The following is a 21,620-nucleotide window of genomic DNA, read 5'->3' as shown; positions in this document are numbered from 1 at the left end:
CATTATTTATACAAATTGTGTTGTGGCTGTTGCAGCTTTAACATTTCAACATTTTGTCCTTTTGTGCAATACTATACTTATGTTTATCGATTTCAGACTTTAAATTGGTAACAGATTTTTTTTAATATACAAATATTTGTTCGTGAGTTTGACTTACAATACAATTTTTTTTTTTTTTTTTAAAGTAAAGGAAGAAGCAGTGCTGTTCAGCAAAACTGACTTTAGTATTGCTACTTGAAGCCCTCTATGGACAAGCAGTTAATACACAAAAATAACAAAACATTTTTCACTTTTTTTATTTACCAAATAAAAATGTATATTTAAACCTTTAAAATGTGAAGATAATTATGTGTTCATTATACTTCCAACACATAATATTTCCTGTTTCCCTGATACACATCTAAGTTTGGCTGCTCTGCAAATTTAGCAAATGGCACATTTCAACAATGTCTGGAAGACATCTCTTTGGCATCACCGCCTCCCAACACCGATTATGTTTATCTTCCAGCTTTGACTGATGTTGAAGCCGCCTAGTCCGGTGATGACTCCTGAACAGGAACTCCAACTGTTTCAACAGGTGGCAGTGAGACGAATGAGACGCTGTCTTCAGCCGAGTGCAGACACTGCAGTGAGGGTGGTTAACAAAAAAATATATGAAACAAAAATCCTTACATTTTCAGAGTGAAATGTAATTTAGTTGGAAATAATAGTTATAAATCAAAGAATAATGTATTTACGTTTGGAAATAGTTCAACCATTGAAACAAGTCACTATATGTCAACAGAGTACATAAAGAAATTATACAAATTTAGGGATTAAGCATTCTATTAACATGAAAAAGTCTGAACTGAATTGGCACCCCAGTTCCAATCCATTGCACTCAGAATTAGTGTTATTACAAGTTAGGAAGAAATGAAGAAGTATGGTGTGGCAGCAAATAAATATGCACATAAAGACAAAAAAAATCTATCCATGGGTTACTGGCATCCACGTTCACAAGTACAAGCGCAAGACAAGCTCAACAGCCATCATCAAAACACAAAAATAAAAACATAAAACTGCCCACTGCCAATGAAAATGCCTCATAAAAATATGATCTAGTTATTAAATACTTATTTACCTATTTATGTTGCATGTGCAAAGCTGAAGCATTAAAACACAAACAGTGTACTTTAAAGCTCCAATCACAGCATTATTGTGGGTCTAATTTGGAATATTAAGATTAATTGATTTAGTTTTCATGTACTTTTAAAACAACTCACCTCAACATGAGCTGGTAAAGGCTGCCTTTCTGCAGACTGAGGTGCTGCGCTGTTTCTGCAAGGTATATTTTGAGAAAGCTTTTCATTCACTTTTAACGGTTTAGTCTTTGAAGGTGTTGCATCTGATTCAGTGGGTTTAGTTTTGGTTGTGTTGGCAGCAACAATGCTAGCACTTTCCGCTTCTTGCTCCTCTTGTGTCTCATGCAGGTTTTCTGAATCCGACTCAGCAGAGAGATTCTGCTCCTCCTCACGCAGCTCAGCATCCGTCTCATCCTCACGATGCGGATGCTCGGCAGTGCCGAGTGACTCCACATTCATCTCTTCCTTGCGTCTGTTGGGCAGCTTCTGACGAACCTGCCTTCTGTGTAACCGGCCTTCAGCGGCTCGTTGCACCGGGGCCTGTTGCGGTGCGTCCCCTCCTGCTAAGTTGTCACAGTCCAGGATCCGCTGGACGTGAGGCTGCGGTCGCTCGAGCTGTGGAGGAGGTGGATCACCTCGAGGGCGACGAAAAGGTGCAGCGATGCCATGCTGGAAGGCTGCCTGCACACCTCCATACATGCACACCTGTTGAAAAGATAAATTAATATAACAGTGTCAGGACTCATTATCTGAACTAATTTGTTTCCAAGTGTCAATGTAATTTCCGGAGGGTCTTTACCACAATGGCGAGGACGATAGTGAGGAGAACTGGGATCTGCAGGGTAATAGGTAGATCTTTGAGGAGTGCAACAAGAAACTCACTGATCCCCTGTCCAATGTGCTTCAGCGGCTCTGTGATGAAGGTTGTGATAGTAACCGCGATGGCCTAAACGGAGAGGGATTGAATTCAGTTTTGAATGTAACTTTGTGTGTCTCTGTCCCACATTCATTCAGATATTCAAAACTGATACCAATTTTGAAATAGTATGGTTCAGGATGATGTGGAATGGGAAAATATTTGTGACAAAGGGAAATGCTTCATTCTACTACTAAACAAAAAAGAGAGAAATAAAACAGCATTATCATTTGTCATGATGATGTCATTGTTACGCAGCATAATATATAGCCAGTGAAAATGCATACATGCCATCATGTGACCTACCTTGGTTGGAGGAACCAGCAATATGGGGTTGACCAAGAGGACTTCATAGTATTTCTTACAAGTGTCACCTTGAAGAGTAAAGCTGCTTCTGAACCACTCTGCAAGAAGACATCCAAAGATTCACTGGAAACTAGTAATACTTTAATTTTATATAGCCCTTTTCAAAATGCTCAAAGACGCTTTAGATAGGACAGAGACAAAGAGAACAAAACAAAAAATAGAAAGACAATGAAGCAAACAAAACAAACAATTAGAAAATGTTTGATAAAAAAAGAAAACTAGTGTCTTAGTTAAGAGTGCCTCCTCTCAAAGTAAATCTTTCAAAACACTAAAAACAACAAGATTTTTGCACATTATAGGGTAATATCTGTTGTTGTTTTTTTAAACTAGACCCTACTTTCCCATGTTTTTGTGTCTGAGTGACATTTTTTTAAATTGGCCCACTTTGGAGCAATAACACTGCAGATGGCAGCTGCTCAACGGGCTGCACTGTAATTGTTTGGTTCAATTCTGTACCGTCCATGTAGGAGAAGTCTTGTTCTACCAGCATTGCTGATTGTTAAGCTAAGTTTCACAACCTGGATGAGGCCATCATACTTTTTGCTCTGGCTTAATACTGCACCAATTTAAAAATATTGTTGTCCTCATTTAGAAAAAAAGAAAAAATACACTGCAAAAACTTAAATCTAAGTAAGATGAAATATCTTAAATCAAGGCATTATACGCTTGTTTTTTGATCGACAAGATATTTCTTCTTATCAGGCAGTTTTAATTTTAGAGCATTTCACTTGTTTGAAGAAACCTTGGCAAGTCAAATTTTCCTGTTCTGTTGGCAGATAATTTGTCTTATTTCAAGTTATATTTCCCTCATTTTATTACTTTTTTTTCTTGTTTTTGGAAGCTGAATTTTTGCAGTGTAGGATCCAGGTTATACAATACTCAAGTTACCCTTTAAATGTGAATGAGAACCGTGGTGTTGAACAATATATGGAGAAACAGGAAGGATCAGGATCATAACTCATTTGCATTGCTTGAGAACAGTTCATCAATAACCCAAACAGGGGTCTTTTAAACATTATGAGAGAGACAATATCGTCATAACATTAATCATGTTATTGCTGTGTGTACAAACCATGCATCTGGAAATTTGTTGATTCTGAATTTGTCCAACAGAAAGACTAAAGCAGCTATAATCCTTAATGTATCAAATGATAATGGGTTGAAGATATTTAATACACTGAATATTTACACTTGTAATTGGCCCACCTTTCAAGCTATCACTCCAGTCAATTTTCTTCACTCCAGTGCATTTTTCATAGACACGATCCATCTTTACCAGGTTGCTTTGGTGCTCAGCAAATGCAATCTGGAAGGAAATAAATGGTATTTAAATTTATCTGTCTAAAAAAAAAAAAGAATGACAGCTAAACAAGACCAAAAAGGCTTCACCTTGTAGAGATATAGCCAGTTCCAGATAAAGCTGACGAAGAAGCAGACAACGATCAATCTTCTGAACTGCATGAACCAGGACACCTTTGACCACAGCTGGGTGCAGATGATGGCCACTAAAACCAGAACACCCAGTCCCATCTGGAACACAAACAGACAGAGTACAACGTGACTGGTGGCACGAGATGGAAAACAACTTATGATTAGAGCTGCAACTATTAGACGACTAATTGATCAGTTGATTGGCAACAAAAATAATCATAATAAACTGTTTTAATAATTGATTGATAAGTAATCAATTGATTGTCATGCAGAAACTGCTGTTTTCACTCCCTTAAATATAAAGATGAGCTGCTTCTGTTCAAATCATAATACATTAAATATTTTTATGGTTTTAGAAAAATATCCTTAGTTGTGTAGTTATTGTTTCAAAAGCTTCATTTCATTTTATGGAGTAAAAATTTTTTTTTTGACAAAAAACATTTTATTGCTTTGCTTTTTCTGTAGTGAACTCTCCTGTTATCCTGCCGCTCTGCTTTCATTAGGGTTGCAAAATTCCAGGAATATTCAAAGTTGGAAACTTTCCACGGGAATTAATGGGAATAAACGGGAATATACGGGAATATACGGGAATTAACTGGAAATTTTGGGGTAATTTAACTGTATTTACCTTGTCATAAGAAAGACATGCTTGCAAACATTGAAAATACAACTTTTAAAAATGACATTTTTGACCTTTTTGACATTTTGTGAGTAGAACTTTATTCTTTCATTGAACAACGAAAACATGAACGTTGAATAAAAAAAGGTGTATTCCGTATGATCACCACCCCCCAACACAAATTTCTTTCTTTAGTGTTTTTCCCTAAATCCTTTCAGGTCTAAATGCTTTCTTTGTGGACCGACATGAACCAGTTCAGTTCATAGTTCATAATTCAAAAAATTTGAACTAAGTTCACAGCTCCAAAAAATGAACTACTTCAGTTATTTTTTTCAATCTGTTGCAGCTATAATTATAATCTCTGTCTGTCTGCAATACCGCTCTCGGCCTCTATGCAATTCGGCGCTCTCACACTCTCCAGACATCGAGCTGAAACGTTCAGACGCAACACTGATGACAAAAACGTCAACAACAACAGAATGTTTTATGTTTACGTTTATGTTTCTGGCAGACGATGTTCCAATCAGCTGCATTCAGGGTCCAGCTGAGCTCGGCGTGCATAGTCTTGATCTCAACTACATTTAAGTTCCCTGTTATATGCTTTTGCAAAAAAACGTAGGCAAATTTTATTTTTTCAAAATTACCAAAGTTCCCGGGCCAAAATTACCGTGGAAAGTTTCCGCCCCTTTGCAATTCTAGCTTTCATCAATATACTTTCCCTGACTGTGGTCTTTGTCCTCCACATGCATCTGCATTAGAAAAGCAGATTAGAAACTTGTTTTACATGCACACAGGCCCAAGAAATTTCCTTTCTCCAAAGATATCTAGCTCACATTTCTCTAATCACAGCCACATTTTGAAGAAATTAGTTTGTTGGAGAAAGCCGACAGAATCCATCTTACTTAAGAGCACATACCATACACTGAAAGTGAAGCTATAAAAGGTTATTGTGACTTAAGGTAAATAACTATGAGAGAAATCTGCTTTGTACTGTAATTTGAGGTTTTTGTTATTTTAAAATAAAGGTGGATTATAAAATGTGCACCAGGCGTTGAGGATGTACATTTTCCTTCCACATAAACCAGGTACTCAATTTGCAACACAAACTCCAGTTCGCAAAAAGACTTCAGACTACACTCAGATTTGAACGTTTTGACTATGAACGTTAAGTGTCACAAACATTTTTAAAGATTTACAAAGAAAGATTTCAGATTAATGACCTTACTTTTAGTAGTGTGTCAAGGTCCACGCCAAAGGAGTCTTCAAAACGCCACTTCCAGGCCTCATAGTCATGTGGTCTGAGATTGACCAGTATCTGACTGATGGCATTGTCGAGAGCTCCTGTTCTCCAGCTGTCTTCACCCTCCAGCAGTGCCTCAATCTCCGTCATGGCTTGTGTGGAGAGTTTGATTTTGGCATCATAGAAGCCCTCTGAGGAGTCCCTGGGCTGGAGACACAAGGGACAGGTAGCACTCCCAAATATAGATCACATGATGATTGCAAAGAAAGGTTCAGTAAAATACATGTATGATTATGACTTTTAAATCACTAAACAAAACACATCTTTTTATATCTGCTTTTAATGTGTAATTAATGCTGTGATTTGATATGATGTCCTTGTTTTATGTTGATTTTAACCATGAAAAGCAACTTTGAGTACTTTGAAAAACGCTATATAAATAAAATGTATTATTATTATTATTATTATTATTAGCAAAGAATTATTCAAAGCCACACAACACGGCATAGTACATGTGAAATTACCTCTTACCAAACCAACTCTTTGTATTTCCTTCCGAAGTCTGGTAAGGAAACGTTTGAAGACTGGATTACATGTAGGCTGCTGTGAGATGAGCATAATTTTCTTCTGTAGTTCTTCAACCTGAAGGAAAGGAAATCACAATACAGAATCAGTGTCAGCATTATTGGCATGTATGCGTACACATACAACGACTTTGACTCTGGATTTTCTGTTGCTCTCAATGTACATACACAGAAATAGAGACACAAAAACTAAGCGTGTTGGTGCAGGAGGTCAGAAAGGTTTGAAGGCGCGGAAAGGTCTTTGTATGTGATGATGATAATCTTAAACTGGATTATTTGCTGTATGGAGGTTTTGAAGGACTAGGGTGAAGTGATCTATGGTGCAGGAGTGAGAGTGTATTACATTTCCCCGGAAGAACTTCATACAAATGTCTATGTCCTGTATAAAGTCACAAACCTGTCTCTGTAGATCCACAACTTGTGAGTGACACGGTATCGGGTCCACGTCGTTGGAGTTCTGATCATACTCTCTTCTCTTGGTGGGGACATTGTGATAGCTTTCTGGCTGCATATGTTCAATACACACGTATTAATATTAACACAGCTACCGGGTAGACAGGCCAACATGTTAGCCAATGTAATTCATTCAGTTGACCCATTTAACGTCACCCAACCTCTGCAGGCTTCCTCATCGTTTTGGTGCTTGCGTCGTAATTGAGCATATCGTAAGGGTCTATCCAGTCGTTGTCCACCTCCTGTCCTGTGCTAGCTAGAGACAGGCTGCCCACTAAGATCACGAGGAGCATCTTTGCAAGGAGAGTACTTCCGCAACTAGCTGCTTCTAGCAACAACAACACCTCAGGGAACGTGAAAGCTAGCTATAACAACAACACCCCAGGAAAAGTGGAAGCTAGCTACAACAACAACACCTCAGTGGAAGTGGAAGCTAGCTACAACAACAACACCTCAGTGGAAGTGGAAGCTAGCTACAACAACAACAACACCTCAGTGGAAGTGGAAGCTAGCTACAACAACAACACCTCAGGGAAAGTGAAAGTGAGCAACAACGCAGTTGAACGGCTCACTTTAAATCGAGCAAAGTTGAGTAAATAAAGTTAATTCAGTAAACATGCTAATAATAGTGGCAATGGTAATATTACAAATAAAAATATACTACACACACTCAACCTTGACTTTGAATACACGTTGACACGCAAAGGCTTCAATAATACGCGTAATAATGTTACTACTGCACCACGTTACAATCGGTTCAGAACCGCTTTACGGTACAAGCGTTTGTCACGACTTACGTCCACCGCAAAGGCTCATGGGAAGTAGAGTTTTTTTTGGGGGGGGGAGGCAGCGCATACACGGTATTTACTTCTCTACAATAATAATATTTTGGTTAAAGCTCAAATTCAGTTCAGCAAAATGTACAGTTTATCTATTTTTGTTTTGCTCTGGAAGAATAACATTGAATTGTTTATTCTGGAGGAGTAATTATCAGGTGTTTAGCAAAGATCCTTAAAGTACAATTGATGTAATTTAAGAAAATAGAATGCAGTAAAGAAATACAAACTACTTAGTGTCATGGGAAGTCCTGCAGTCAAAATTTAACTTATGTAAAAGTAAAGAAATGTAGATATACTTAAGCGTTTTCAAAATATTGTTTTAAGTTGAGAATTATGAGAGTAATGAACATTTAACATCCATGTTTTACTATTACAATATTTGAATATTTTTGCTGCCCAGCATTTTCAAATGTTTTATGTACATAGGTTGTTTGTTTGATGAATCATATTTTGCAGTGAAAAAATTGAAACTGCATTGTGACAACTACATCTGTCAAATAAATGTAGCAAAATATAGAATAAAATAAAATACAAAACAGAATAGAGAACAGATGCAAAATAATTTACAGCCAGTTGAACTGTGAGCTTTTACCGTCAGTGTTTTATATGGACGAACCTCGAAAATACAAGATGATCAAATTGTAAAAATACAAAGTAGGGTTGGCCCTTCTTAGTCAACTAAAGGCTCTTTGGGAGATTAGTCTTTTTTATTTTTATTTTTTTAAATAACTTTTTATTTTAAGTGGTGCTTTTGTATGATTTAACTAATCGATTAGTTAACAAAATCATGAGTGAGTCAAATTGTTTTTGGGTCAAGGAAAACCCTCGTAATTATAAAACATTTCAGCTGTTTGTGCATCGCCAATCAAAATGTGTCATAACTGCTACATCTGTATACTGATAACAGATCACACTTTAACTTAATCACACCTGAAACACTGAATTAAAGATTCAACAAAACATTTTATTGCAAAAATGTGTATAGAATATTTACATTAATGGCAACATTTCTTAATCCATTTACAAGGTTTTACTTTAGTTTCGGCCATTTACAGTTACGCTGTTCAGTGAAACCACTTAATTCACAGGGATTAAGAAAAATGATCTACAGCTTCAGAAAGACAGCCTTCAAATACAACAGAGCACATCGAGGAGTTTCAGGAACCTCAGCAAAAGTTGTTTAAAAGGGGATCGTGTGAACGACCACAAGTCATTTTAGCCTCCGTACGTGACGAAGGAGCCTGTGGGAGGCCTTTTAGCTTGCAAAGTTCCTTAAAGGCTGACCTGCAACATGACACCAGGCAATGTTTAATGGTTAGAAAGGTAAGACTGTGGGAGTGCTACGGGTTTGAATTTATTTTCGCCCTTTACCACCCTTCATCCCTCCTTTGCCACCCTTTGCCGGTCCTCCTTTTCCTTTGCCGCCTTTTCCTTTGCCCCCTCTGGTGCGTTGATCTTTCCTCTGCATCCCTCGCAGGTCCTTCTTCATGCGACCGTCCACCACTTTGAAGGCTCCCTTAACGCCGGTGGGGCGCCTCACTTTCTTACCAGCACCCTTCTTGGACACAAGATATGTCACTTCTCTCTTCTCCTTCCCCAGGCCGGCTTTCTTGTAGATACTGACAGAATGGGAAAAAGATGAGATTATTGAAATGACAATATAATTGTCCGGTCTGAAGCAATGCATTAAGGTTCTTGGGAGTCTTTTTTTTGGTGCAGCTCCAACCCTTCAGATGTGATGCCATACCTCTTCAATTGAGCTATTTTCTCCCTTTCAGAGATGTCCACTGTGTCAACAACTGCTTCCGCTTTCTTCTTGGCCTGATCCATCTTCTTCAGCATCTGGAAACATCACGGAAAAAACAACCAAATTAAAATCGAGAGATATCATTTGCCTGAAGTTCCCATAACTACAAAAGGTTTTAGTTTTTTCATCATGAAACTCATCTACCCTCTGTAATGTTTTCAAGCATGGACAAGTTTTATGTTTTAACATTTTTTATCAATTGTTGCCCCATTTCTTTTTTCCCGTTCTTACCCTTCTCTTCTTCCTGGCCTTGGCTTCAGCAACTCGTTTGATTGGTCTGGCATCAATCTCCTTCCATTTCTGTTTGTATTCCTCCACCATCTCCTTGGTGACCGGCACTGGCCTTTTCCGGTGTTTCTTTTCGTCGTCCAAAAACCACTCAGGTACTTCCCACTGCTGCTCAGAGACAGCAAACCTGCAAAAAAACAGCAAAAAGTGAAGATGGCTACAAACATGATTTTACTAGTAAGGAAAATCCCATTATTTTCAAATAAGTCTGGTGTTATTCTAAATTTCCATTATTGACGTCTCTGTTTCCGTGGCACTAAACTCAAATAAACTACGTTCTGATGTCAGTGAGTCTCTGTGGCCTGAATAAAATTCAGCGAAACTGCTGCACAAGAGGAGAAACTGATGTGGGGAAAGCAAGCAAACAAATAAATAAATAAAGCAAAAAGGACACAGACAGAAAGTGCTTCTCTTTTTTCATTTTCTCTCTCATTTGATCATTCCAATAAGCAAATATTTCAATAACTTGGCCATCTGGATGGAAGCTAACTGATGCACGAGAGTGGTGTGAAAATGATTCACAAATACTGTTTGTTGTTTAAATGTATGCAACACTACAAAGCCGTTCATGTTCATACGACCAATATATTATTGATTTTGGTCTTTTCTTTGATTTGATGACAATAAGAAAATATAGAATAAATTCAGCCCTGTACTGTAATTACTGTAAGTTTTGTGAGACAATTTGAACCAATTGGAAAGCTGGCACACATGGAAATACCACTCAAATACACACACCTGTGAAAGGACCCATCCATCAGGTCCCTGGCTCTCTTCTTCGACGTAGCAATCTGACAACCCAGGGCCAGGCCCTCTGCATCCAGGATCCTGGATCTCTTACCTGAGGAGCAAAGAAACCACAAACAAAGTTACACAAAAAATGAAGCTGGACATCATTTACTGACTGCATTTGTTTAATTTATTCAAATTGGTTGCTTGTGTAACTGTGTTGATGAGCTGTCACTTTCCAAAAGATAGAGATCACCAGCTTAACCTGAAATATTAATGTTTCATATACTCACTGGTGCTTTCTACAGGAACAACCTGGAAGTCACGGTCATTGGCCTCTTTTGGCATCCCACCAGCCGATTCATTTGCAGCTTTCATCTTGGTAATTGACCTGGAACAAGCAGCAACATATGTAATTATTTGTATGTTTTTTAGTTGTCAATAATCCAGTAGGATCTATTATATGATATTTTTTGTCTAGACCGACACAGTAAAAGGCGTTTTACTTCTCATCATCGCTCTCGTCATCGGAGTCGCTGTCACTTTCATCCTCAGTCTTCTTTAAAGGTACCGCATTTTCCTCCTCTGGCGTAGCATCCTTTTTTTCTTCCTCTTCCTGCTCCTCCTTTTCAGCTTTCCTCTTTTTACCTTTTTCAAAAGAAGATCCAAAACTGTAAAGTTTTTGTCAGTCCCAGATGGAGGAGATTTACTGATATTCTATCCTTAATTCATGTCCATTTTCTGATGAACATGTGTAAATAAATTAATGAGAACAAGGGGAGACTATTACTGGCTTTTTTGCTCTGAAGCCACTCTGTCTGTTGGAGTTCACTCTCTGCATCTCCTTCTAGGCCGATCTCAGAGAATATGCCCTACAAATCAAAAGGATGGCAGGGTCAAAGGTTACAAGGATATTGACTCATTGGCAGGTGCAGAACATAAGGTGGGAAAGGCAGGTGACAAATCATGACACAACACCAGTTTGTGTGACTGTCGACATAAACATTCTACACTATATCACATTGTATACTATGTACACATCTACCACATTATAGGAGCACAATTGGACAAACCTTGCTGAACCACAGGTTGGTCTCTCGTTCCTTTTTCTCATCTTTTCCCTCCAATTCCACCAGCAGACCACTATCCTGCCCTTCATCTTCATCCTCTTCTTCAGCAAACTTGACTCTGAAAACCAATAATAACCAAAAAATAAACAAGGGAACAAATCATTACTGATGGTATGACTGGTTTCTTTTTTTCTGTGAAAGCAGGACAATATTTACTTGACTTTCATGCAAATTTACTTTGACTTACTTTTTCTTTGGTGCCTTCATCTCCAGCTCTTTCTGTCTCTCCTCCACCTCTTCCATGTCTTCATCATCTAAATCAGATGCCAGGGACATTTTATCCGCCTCGTCATCCTCTTCGTCAGACAGGTTGAGGTCATCATGTTCTTCTGCTAGGTTGTCTGCCAACTGCATGTCTCCTTTGGATAAAGCCGCCAGAGCCTAATGGAGAAATGTGATGCGCAAATGAGCATTAGGGAAAATAGGACTGGATTATTATTTACATGAGTCCCCAACAACAAAAATATTTTGGCAGGAGACATTAGAGATGGGATGACAATGGCTGTGTTTCCCAGATTCGTTACGACGCTCTTAAGCTCTAAGAGATCACAAAATGTCTTTTACGGTTCTCTTTCGTATAGAACAGGTCTACACCTTGTTCTGTTATTAAATAAACTAAACAGCCGTATTTTATTGATCGGATCTACACGACAGCTGGTCATTTATGGCTCTACGTGGTCGCGCGTAGAGACAAGACGAGACTCTCCGAGACGAGACGAGACTCTCCGAGACTCTCCTCTCCTCTCCCGGACACACATCAGAATGCCCACCACACAGGACGAGGTCCGCCAGGTCCACCGTGGATTTCATGCCACAGCTGGAATCCCCCGGGTGATTGGTGTCGTGAATGGCACACACACACACGCACAATAACTGCAATTGCACCTGTGTGTGGGGACCACAGCGTGTTGTGTGTGATTTATGCGCTGATAAAGTGGTGGGTGATCGATTTGCCTGGCATCAATTGATTTAGTTTCATAACCACTGCGGTGGACAGCTCCCACTAAGAGCGTGTTAGGAAGCTTCTTTGGCGAGATCTTAAGAAGGCAGTTAAGAACGCGTCTGGGAAACACTCCTATCTTAGCGCTCCTTCTTACGTCCTTAAGAACGATCAAACCTGGGAAACGCGGCCAATATCTGCACCAAAACTACAAACTAATGTCAGCTAATAATGTAAATCACCAAACAGAAGTAAGTCTACGTTAAAAGATTTTGCCAACCCAGCCCAAGGGGGAGGTTTGCATCCCTGTGCGTGTGTGTCTGTGTTGTCTTCACCGCTTTCTTCTTTATGGCGCTGAGGCAGAACATGGATGAGTCGCTGGAATCTGCTATGGAGACACCAGGCAGGTCCATCTTCAGCTCCACCCTCTCCCTCTGCTTCCTCCGCTCCTTCAGCAACTTTTTCTTCTTCCTGTTGGAGTATGAAAAGGTCATACTCTATTGTCTCATAAAATCCTCATGTTCCAATTTTCTATTTTTCAACAAAAAACACATCAAGCATAAGCGGTGAAGAAGATAAGAAGTCTATCAAAGTGCTGCAGGTTCATTCAGCAATAGTTCTCAATTGTTTTCTTCACAAACGAACCTCTTATGCAACAGATAGTCACAGAAAATTACAGAGAAAATGAATTCCTGAGAAGAAAATAGTAATCCTGAACCACTTTGTGTCGTACCGTTTGAGCTCTGATACCTCCTCAGCTTTTAGTTCTGCCAGTTTCTTCTCCATTTCTGCTTCCTCGTCTTCCTCTTCTTCTTCTTCTCCCACTTTTTTCTTTTTTTCTGGTTCATCATCTAAATCCTCCTTTTCTTCATCAGAACTTAAGCTAAAAACAAAGCAAAGATGTTTTCATTAATCTGCCATGACACATTCTTACAAAGACATGAAAATATTTCAGTGGCTTTTTGTAAATGTGCTGCAAAGACTTTACTTGATCTCCAGGTCAAGAGATTTAGTCTCCCCCTTCAGTTTTTTGGCCAGGAACTTCCTCAATTTGGACCGCCAGGTCAGCAGCAGGCTGCAGGTGTGAGGATGGAGGAAAGAACACACACATCAATGATTGACTCATTTAAATGCATATCTTTTATTTCTCGTAAAACTAAAACTGACTTACCGGAGCTCTTTGCGGCCCAAGACTTTGATGTCACGACAGCACTCCCTTATCTCATTACTGGTGGACGGGTGAAACTCCAGTTCTGTGTTGTCAAAGGTGATCTGAGTGAAGAAGACAGAGGAAGATTGAAAAAACAAGAGAGCCATTACTTGGCTGACCTCTTCTCTTCCTGAGGTCAGTCATTGTACATTGCATTCCATGGACTGTAAATCCAAATAGCAGATCCAAGATAAATAATCATATATTCAATATCTTTCCTCTACAGCAGCAATTTACAGTATAAACAACCAGACATTCTATGAAATGGCAGAACATGTGTGGACTATCATCATTAGCCTTTGACAAGGTAAAGCAAGACAGAGATCTCACCTCACTGGCTTTGTCCAGGAAGTCTACGGCATTGTCTGCTTTCAGAAAGGACGTCACTGTGAATGTGTAGTGGAGTGTAAGATCACCATCTTTGTATCCCTCTGCCTGGAACAAAAGAGAAGCAGTTTTGTTAGTAAGCAACACAATATGAAAAGTTACATGTAAACAGCTATTCAGAACACTTCAAAAATCATGGGAAAGTTGGTCTTGGCGTTTTTAACAGGTCGTTGAAATTATCTGTTAGACTAGGCTCATCCGGTATTCCACCATCTCATACAGCATACATGCCTTTGGCTTCTTGACAGGAATCAGCTCCTTGACCGTTTTGGCCTGCACCTCCACCTCTTTGAACGCATGTTTAGGGTCAAAAAACCTATTGTCGATTTTGTCTGGGGCGAGAAAACCTGGGAAAGAAAAGATACATTTTATTTAATTAAGATGCTACTGCCGAAGTGTAGAAGAATGTCTTCTTCCTAGCTGCCACTGACCCTGACAGACGACAAAGATCTCGGCGGACTCATTCCTCGACGCCTGCGGCTTGGTGGCCTGCACCTTCTTGAAGAACTGCTGGAAGATCCAGAGCAGTGGCTGATAGTCTTTGGAGCGGAAGACTTTAGTGACGAAAGTGCCACCTTTCGTCAGAAACTCAGTGGCCAACTTCATGGCCATGAGGGTCAAATGAGCTGGAGGTTAAGTGGGAAACAAAGGGAGATTTTAAGACATGCGGTTTAATTGTGATCCATTATGACAGGTGGGTGTGCCTCTTATAAATACAGGGATGTGACGGAGACACACAAGCACAAATAATGGTAAATACAATTCATTGTATGTATTCATATTTTCAGCTCTTAGAAACAAACACATTACTTGCTATATTATCTAATGCTATACCAAGGTACAAAACTGTATTGTAATGTGGATTTTGAGCTGAACTGGCTGATAACTGTCAATTCTGACTTATGAAGATGTGTGACTAGACATTTCTTGAAACGTTTGATTTAGTGGCACATACCTTGTGTGAAGGCATCATGTTGCCAGTTGGCTCCCACATTTGGGGCTCCGTCATTTAGCACGACGTCAACCTTCCATGTCTGCAGTTCCTTTCGTATAGCCTGTATTCGAGAGAGAAAGTATCTCACTTAAATACATGTTGAAAACGCTCCAACAGCTCGTGATTTTGGAGATGTGATGCTTGTTAAACAGTGCAGGTGTTTAATGCCATGACAGAACCATCTGTGTGTCCAGTGTCATATTGTTTTCCGGACGACATTAGTAATTTCTTGTATAATAGTGTATGCAGCATTGACATTTGTTTTCCTTCAGTGAAACTGAACTCTGCAGCAGCACTGCCTCACCTGTCTACATTTGTCAGTGGTGATGTCTTCTTGCAGCGCCACCACATTGGGGATGGGCCTGATGGGCACCAAGTCAACACCTGGCAAGAAAAAACTTTGTTTTAAAAAAAATTCTCACCAGTATCCCCGGAATGAAAATTAGATTGCAGAACAATTAAGATTTCTTAAAAAAGAAAAATAATTTCAAAGCCTAAGCAGAACATATCAAACAGTTAATCATAATGATTTTGTCACACTCACCAATAATAAGACTTGACACAGGCATAAACTTGGACGCCACCTGCAACCTGCAAGATGATTTTGATTCATTAATGTATTATTTTGCTAAACTATATTCCATAAGATGCATTTCACTCATCTGTCTTCCGAGACAGCGGATACAGATATATAGCCATGTGTGGGAGCACAAAACTCTTTTTAAATGATCCGTTTTCACTTTTGTTGTATTATCTGAATTTACGTTATATGTTGGACAGGAGATAAACTCTTCTGTATGTTTGCACATGTTGAAGAACTGACAATTAAGCTGATTTTGACTTTTAAAATAATTAACCATTGTTCTCAAATCTTCGTCTCCACACTTTGAACCGACTTCATTTAAACCCAGGCCTGTTGCTTGACACATCTGACGTTAGGTTATTCAGTTGTTGGCAGGCTGCTCACCATCCACCAGGAGCAGCACACAGGTCGACCAGAGCTCTGGCTTTCTGTAGAAACTGAAATTTACGGTTGAGCTGGATGAGTTTGAAGGAAGATCGAGAGCGATAACCTAAAAAGGACAAAAAAAACAATGTTACCAGACAACTGACACCTCCTCCAGCAACACCTTTATTCAACGATGGGGAGTTAGCTAGCAACCCCGCTAATGTTGCTAGCATCTACTCCACTAACGTGACTTGTCTCCAGACTGCTATGTTTTCTAGGAGTGGTACTATACCTGATTCTTTCGCCAAATGGTAAAATTTATCCTTTCTGGCTTTTCCTACTTTTAGTTTCTTCCCCATGTTTGTCGATGTGTTTTTTCCACGCTGTACTCAGACACGGAAAAATCACACACGAGTCGAAACGTCCACGAAAACAACACGTGCGACTTTCTCGACGCGGACATTCAACGTCACACTGCGCGCTGTTTCTTCTTCGTCTACTTCGTTTCCTTGTATTTTACGGGACGTTGGTGGCACCTGCTGTCTGTACCTCAGAGCAGCGCCGTATGATAGTTGAACAGCTCTGCCACGGGTGAAATCAAATGGTAAGAAGTCAAACCCAGTTACTATTTAGGCCTACTGGCCTTTCCTTCAATTATGTAATTTAGAAATAATTTCCACTTTAATTGGGGGGGGGGGGGGGGGGTACTTTTTAGTCCACCACATGTTACTGAATGGTACGACTTTCTAATTTAATTTTCTTAGTACCAACCATGTAGAGTCAAACACAACATATGATTTATTGCAGTATTTTAAACCACCCAACTGTCACAATAGTTAAGAAAGTATCTAGCCAAAGGTGCTAATACACGATGATGCAGTTGAAGGGAAAGTTCATCTAAATCATAAGAACACCATTGGCCCACTTTCTCTTATAGTGCATGTACATATACAAATACATTTTAATTTGTGAATGTTTTGAGATAGACTACATGTGAGACTTCAATTACAAACTCTCCAATATAATAGTGAAAATATTTGGGTTTTTAAAACCAGAACTGTCTGCATGACCAGTAAAGGTTAATTCATAATTCATATATATATATATATATATATATATATATATATATATATATATATATATATATATATATATATATATATATATATAACCAGTAAAGGTTAATTCATAATTCATATATATATATATATATATATATATATATATATATATATATATATATATATATATATATATATATATATATATATATATATGAATTATGAATTAACCTTTACTGGTCATGCAGACAGTTCTGGTTTTAAAAACCCAAATATTTCCACGAATGATATATATATATATATAATTTTGGGTGAAGCAACCATTTAAGGTATATCATCAATTTATATTTATTCTTTTTGACCAACAAACACAGTTGAGATCAATTGGTGAACTATAAAAGGTTAGTTTCTAAACAAATAACACAACGTTTTGAATTTGTATTTATTGTTTATTTAGATTTGTATGTATTTTCAGCCACATGAATGTTGGAAGACAACACCCTTCAGTGAAGAACACAGCTGTCAGAAAGGCCTGTTTCTGGATCGTGTGTTGATCAGTCCCAGGACAGAGAAGGCACTGGCTGCTGCCGTCACCAAACTGATGGCCCCAATGGCCCGCGTAGCCTAAGGAGACAAGGGGGACAAGAGGTGTTGGACTAAGGGTTATTGTGATCTTTAAGATATTTAATAACATAGGCTGTGCTTATGTTGAAAATGTTTGTAACATACTCAGGAATGAACAGCAATGATTTTTTAGATGTTAATATAAATGTTTGGATCATTTTCACTTAAAAACTGGTCATGAAAACTTTATTCAATTGAATTATTCTTACCACAACTGCTCGATGAAGATAACAAGTGCAAAATCTTTAGCCACTTTTCAAAGTTATGGGGGTGAATGTCATTGAAAACATTAATTATGGGTGGAGTAACTTTTTAATATCCACCCGGACTGTAGCCATAACGTTAAAAACTCTAAACTTTTTCCTAAATCCAACTGCAAGACAAGACTACTAATTGTATTTAGATAAGCGTTTATCTAGTTTTGCCAAACCTATGGGTAGAACTAAAAAGGATGAAGTGAAATAGTGTGCCTTTATGTTACCCAATCTGACATCCACAATCACATTATTGAAATATACACATAGAAATAGTCTGGAGTTCAGAAAGTAACACAGGCCATTATAAAGTAAATATTACATGCATAATATAGTAAGGTCTTCTAAATGCCCTGTTTTCTTTCAATAATACAATTCACAAGTAAAACTATAACTGTGTTGACATGTCATCAGCCCCTGTGGCAGCCTATGTTGAGCGGCATTTTGCCCTGATGGCACATATAATGGAAACAAAATAAACAATAAGAGACCTGCTCGGACACCCCCTCCCCGTAGCGCAGAAGGGTAACAAAGTGCTCGCAGTTGCTTCCCAGCAGGTCGTAGGACACCTCCTGGCCAATGAGGACTTGCGCTCGCTGAATGATCTCAGAGACAGCCAGGGGTGTGTGGTTGTGGTCGTACTTGTTGTTGACACGGTACGAGTCGCTTCCTACTACCTCCTTCAGCAGCTGCATACGCACCACTGCCTTTCTGCTAAAGACGGACTTCACACTGGACATGGCGGCTGCCTGGTTCTCATCTGGAAAGGAGGAGCACAGCCTCAGTGAGATTACACGTATCTACCAAAAGTGAACATTGTACAACCTTGGACCTGGAATCTTCATCATTGTGCATCATTTCATCAAAACTGTACCAGTGTTAATGTTTAAAGTGTTAAAGACATGAGAGATCCACTGAGTCCTATGCAGAGCTGAATTTTCTGAATTGGAAATATTCTGAATATAGAGACAGTTGTTGTGTTTCAGAGTGTAAAATTCTTACATCGTAACTAAGGATGCTTTTAAACTTCAAATTTGAATGTTGCTTGTTTGGTCACAAATAAATTAAATTTGTTAAAGCGTTTGTTATAACGTCATCTAGTTAATTAATGTTTGTTATAACGTCATCTCGTTAAAGAATGTCAAAATCAATCAATTTTGTCTGAGTTTTGTGAAAGTTAGATCAGCGGTTACACACAGGTCGTGTCCTACTAACCAACAGGAGTTAAGTTGATGATGTAACCATCTCCCAGATAGAGAGCCCAATGCTGATAGGCCGGTCTAAAGATCTCAATGAGGTCACCAGGCTGGGGGTCACCATAGGGGTCAGGAAGGTCGGGGTCATTAGAGGCCATCTACACACAGTGAAAGTGAAGAAAGAGAGAAGTATGATACAGTAACAATTTCACATATTGATTGCTGTCATAAAGTTATGCAAAGCCTGCAGTGGTCTTTATGTGTTCATAAATAAGGTTGTGTTAGAAAATGGAACATTTGTCATATTAGAAATTATTTCATATCATAATCAAGAAACATCTAATGCGATATGAAATCTTATTTTTCATTTGCTGGGTTATTTTCAAAACTATATAAATGATATAATTTAGGGTAACTATAGCTGTAAATAGACCCTTGAAATGAAGCAGACATATGTTTACCTTTTCAAAGGTCAGCAAAGGTCATTTCATTCTTACATATCCACATTAGGCCATGATAAAAACATTTACTGTTATTTATCTGCATAACAGCCGTTTAGTCAACTTACAGTTCTGTTTTGTTGTTGTTTATCCATCCCACATCATGCTTCCACAAATTCTATGAGGAAAAGAAAACACAGAAACAAACAACAAAACTACTTTTAACACAATAACAGATCATTCAAGGCAAAAATAACTCAAATCTGAGAGAAAGAGAATGCTAGATAGGATGGTACAAAGGAAATGTCATCTATGCACGCACACACGCTCACACACACACACACGCACACACACACACACACGCACAAACACACGCACGCACGCACACACTCAGACAATACACACATAAGCTCTTTTGTCTCACACACACACACACACAGAGAGAGAGAGAGAGAGAGAGAGAGAGAGAGAGAGAGAGAGAGAGAGAGAGAGAGAGAGACAGAGAGAGAGAGAGAGAGAGAGAGAGAGAGAGAGAGAGAGAGAGAGAGAATACACAAATAAGCTCTTGTGGTGCCACAATAGAATCAAAACAATGGGGAAGCTGACAGAAAAATAGTTTGAGCCCAGGTTATTTTACAAAAACAAAATAGATTTTATAACATATGTTTCACCCTTATGTCAAAGTTCTTTTTTTGGTTAGTTGTTTTAATGATTACCTGGATCACCTAAAATAATAATTTAAATACAGAGATTATCTGTTAATTCCCCAGAGAGAAAGGTTTAGTTTGGATCAAAATTACACATGGATAGGATGAAATCAATATCTGTCCAGGAGAACAATTAGTACATCCATCTCATAATTAATGTATGATGCTGGAGCCTTGCTCATAAAAAAGCCCCACGTTACACACAATGTAACTCTGTATGAACATTATGTAATGATTGTATAATATATTATTGTAGTAATGCTCTAACATCCATTGCTGCTGTGTATACAGAACAATCAGTATAGATATAAAACAATATCTGACAATGAAATAAAGTCCCGTGTTGTGAGTATCTTCAATATGATTCTATTGAATTCATGCCAGAGGCTCAAACAGTCAACACAGAGCAAATGCATACAGGATTAATACTTACTCAAACACCAGCAGCTTTTTCTTCCTCACCATTTTAATTTTCCATCATCAGTCCGTACATAACCAAAAGAAATCCAGCAGGAAAAGAAAAATAGAAAAAGATCAATGCCGAGTTTCTCAGACGATAGAAGGTTGTCAAATATACCAAAACCAAACGCTGGAGGTCCTGGTGGTGGTATTTCAGTCTCTGTTGCTCTGACTGATGACGGTTTGTCACAGTTGCTAAGGTCACACACGCACACACGGGGGGCGTTTCCTATACCTGCTATTGTCCCATTCACAAGTAGAAACGCTACTCTTCTGAATACGAGTTATTGTGAATTTGCAAAGGCAACACATGCATGACTGATTTCATTTAAATGCTGTCTGATCTCTTTGCTTGTACATCAGCCCAAGTGCATGTTCAGATATTCCCTTCTGCTACTTATAATGTGTCAAATGGGTAAACAGATCGATGGATAGGAGGACAGTACTATTAGTTTTGTTGATATTGTGTTGATACTGGGGCTGAAAATCAGATATCAAGCATGAGGAGACATGTAAACACTTCTTCAATGCTAATATATGTGTTATTACAATGTAAGCCATCGTTTCATGCTTCATGACAGAAAATTTGAGGAAAGGGCATATTATGAATGTATTCATTTGTACAAATTTCATGGCTTGTTGGATTAACTGTATTTCAATGTATTTTTCTGTTTGCTATTGTCCATTTATGAAATTGTACATGCGCAATTATTAAACAATGATAAAAAAAAAAAATCCTTAATACGCTTCATATCCTTTGTATTAGTTACTTGCGACAATAATATGAATCTTTAGGGGGTCAGCCGCATTCTCTGCGCGTTGATTGGCTACTGCAGTTGGTAGCGGCGTCAAGCTCCGCCCAGTACATTTCAACAT

The 21,620-nt window shown here is 38.6% G+C and overlaps 3 protein-coding genes across 4 annotated transcripts; all 3 read right to left on the bottom strand.

Moving 5' to 3' along the window:
* Nucleotides 1–280: 280 nt before the first annotated feature.
* Nucleotides 281–7,458, bottom strand: clcc1 (chloride channel CLIC-like 1). 2 transcript variants are annotated; one of them, XM_068591759.1, is made up of 11 exons: nucleotides 6,892–7,458; nucleotides 6,675–6,782; nucleotides 6,225–6,335; nucleotides 5,679–5,900; nucleotides 3,793–3,933; nucleotides 3,610–3,709; nucleotides 2,344–2,441; nucleotides 1,921–2,067; nucleotides 1,263–1,826; nucleotides 1,121–1,143; nucleotides 281–623 (listed from the first exon to the last, which is right to left on the bottom strand). In XM_068591759.1, the coding sequence occupies exons 1-11, from the start codon at nucleotides 7,021–7,023 to the stop codon at nucleotides 401–403; spliced, it is 1,869 nt and encodes a 622-aa protein (XP_068447860.1). In that variant the 5' UTR covers nucleotides 7,024–7,458; the 3' UTR covers nucleotides 281–400. The 2 variants fall into 2 exon arrangements, with proteins under 2 accessions (XP_068447860.1, XP_068447861.1); XM_068591760.1 differs by lacking the exon at nucleotides 1,121–1,143 and having other exon boundaries at nucleotides 407–623.
* Nucleotides 7,459–8,512: 1,054 nt separating this feature from the next.
* ftsj3 (FtsJ RNA 2'-O-methyltransferase 3) lies at nucleotides 8,513–16,443 on the bottom strand. Its single transcript, XM_068591762.1, has 21 exons — nucleotides 16,296–16,443; nucleotides 16,022–16,127; nucleotides 15,599–15,645; nucleotides 15,359–15,438; nucleotides 15,016–15,115; nucleotides 14,492–14,686; nucleotides 14,292–14,407; nucleotides 14,004–14,108; nucleotides 13,635–13,735; nucleotides 13,452–13,538; nucleotides 13,197–13,346; nucleotides 12,799–12,934; nucleotides 11,711–11,904; nucleotides 11,467–11,581; nucleotides 11,184–11,265; nucleotides 10,900–11,041; nucleotides 10,687–10,784; nucleotides 10,403–10,505; nucleotides 9,608–9,791; nucleotides 9,317–9,411; nucleotides 8,513–9,188 (listed from the first exon to the last, which is right to left on the bottom strand). Exons 1-21 carry the CDS (start codon nucleotides 16,360–16,362, stop codon nucleotides 8,924–8,926), a joined length of 2,568 nt encoding a protein of 855 aa, XP_068447863.1. The 5' UTR covers nucleotides 16,363–16,443; the 3' UTR covers nucleotides 8,513–8,923.
* Nucleotides 16,444–17,517: 1,074 nt separating this feature from the next.
* plaat1 (phospholipase A and acyltransferase 1) lies at nucleotides 17,518–20,901 on the bottom strand. Its single transcript, XM_068591587.1, has 5 exons — nucleotides 20,719–20,901; nucleotides 19,707–19,756; nucleotides 19,158–19,296; nucleotides 18,434–18,702; nucleotides 17,518–17,688 (listed from the first exon to the last, which is right to left on the bottom strand). Exons 2-5 carry the CDS (start codon nucleotides 19,731–19,733, stop codon nucleotides 17,587–17,589), a joined length of 537 nt encoding a protein of 178 aa, XP_068447688.1. The 5' UTR covers nucleotides 19,734–19,756; nucleotides 20,719–20,901; the 3' UTR covers nucleotides 17,518–17,586.
* Nucleotides 20,902–21,620: the final 719 nt, after the last annotated feature.

Source organism: Clinocottus analis, unplaced genomic scaffold (assembly GCF_023055335.1).
Source record: "Clinocottus analis isolate CAN_PGR_092001 unplaced genomic scaffold, fCliAna1.0.p SCAF_25, whole genome shotgun sequence".
NCBI classification, from domain to species: domain Eukaryota; kingdom Metazoa; phylum Chordata; class Actinopteri; order Perciformes; family Cottidae; genus Clinocottus; species Clinocottus analis.
Note: the sequence above shows the minus strand (reverse complement) of the source record. Positions and strands in the feature narration are given on the sequence as shown.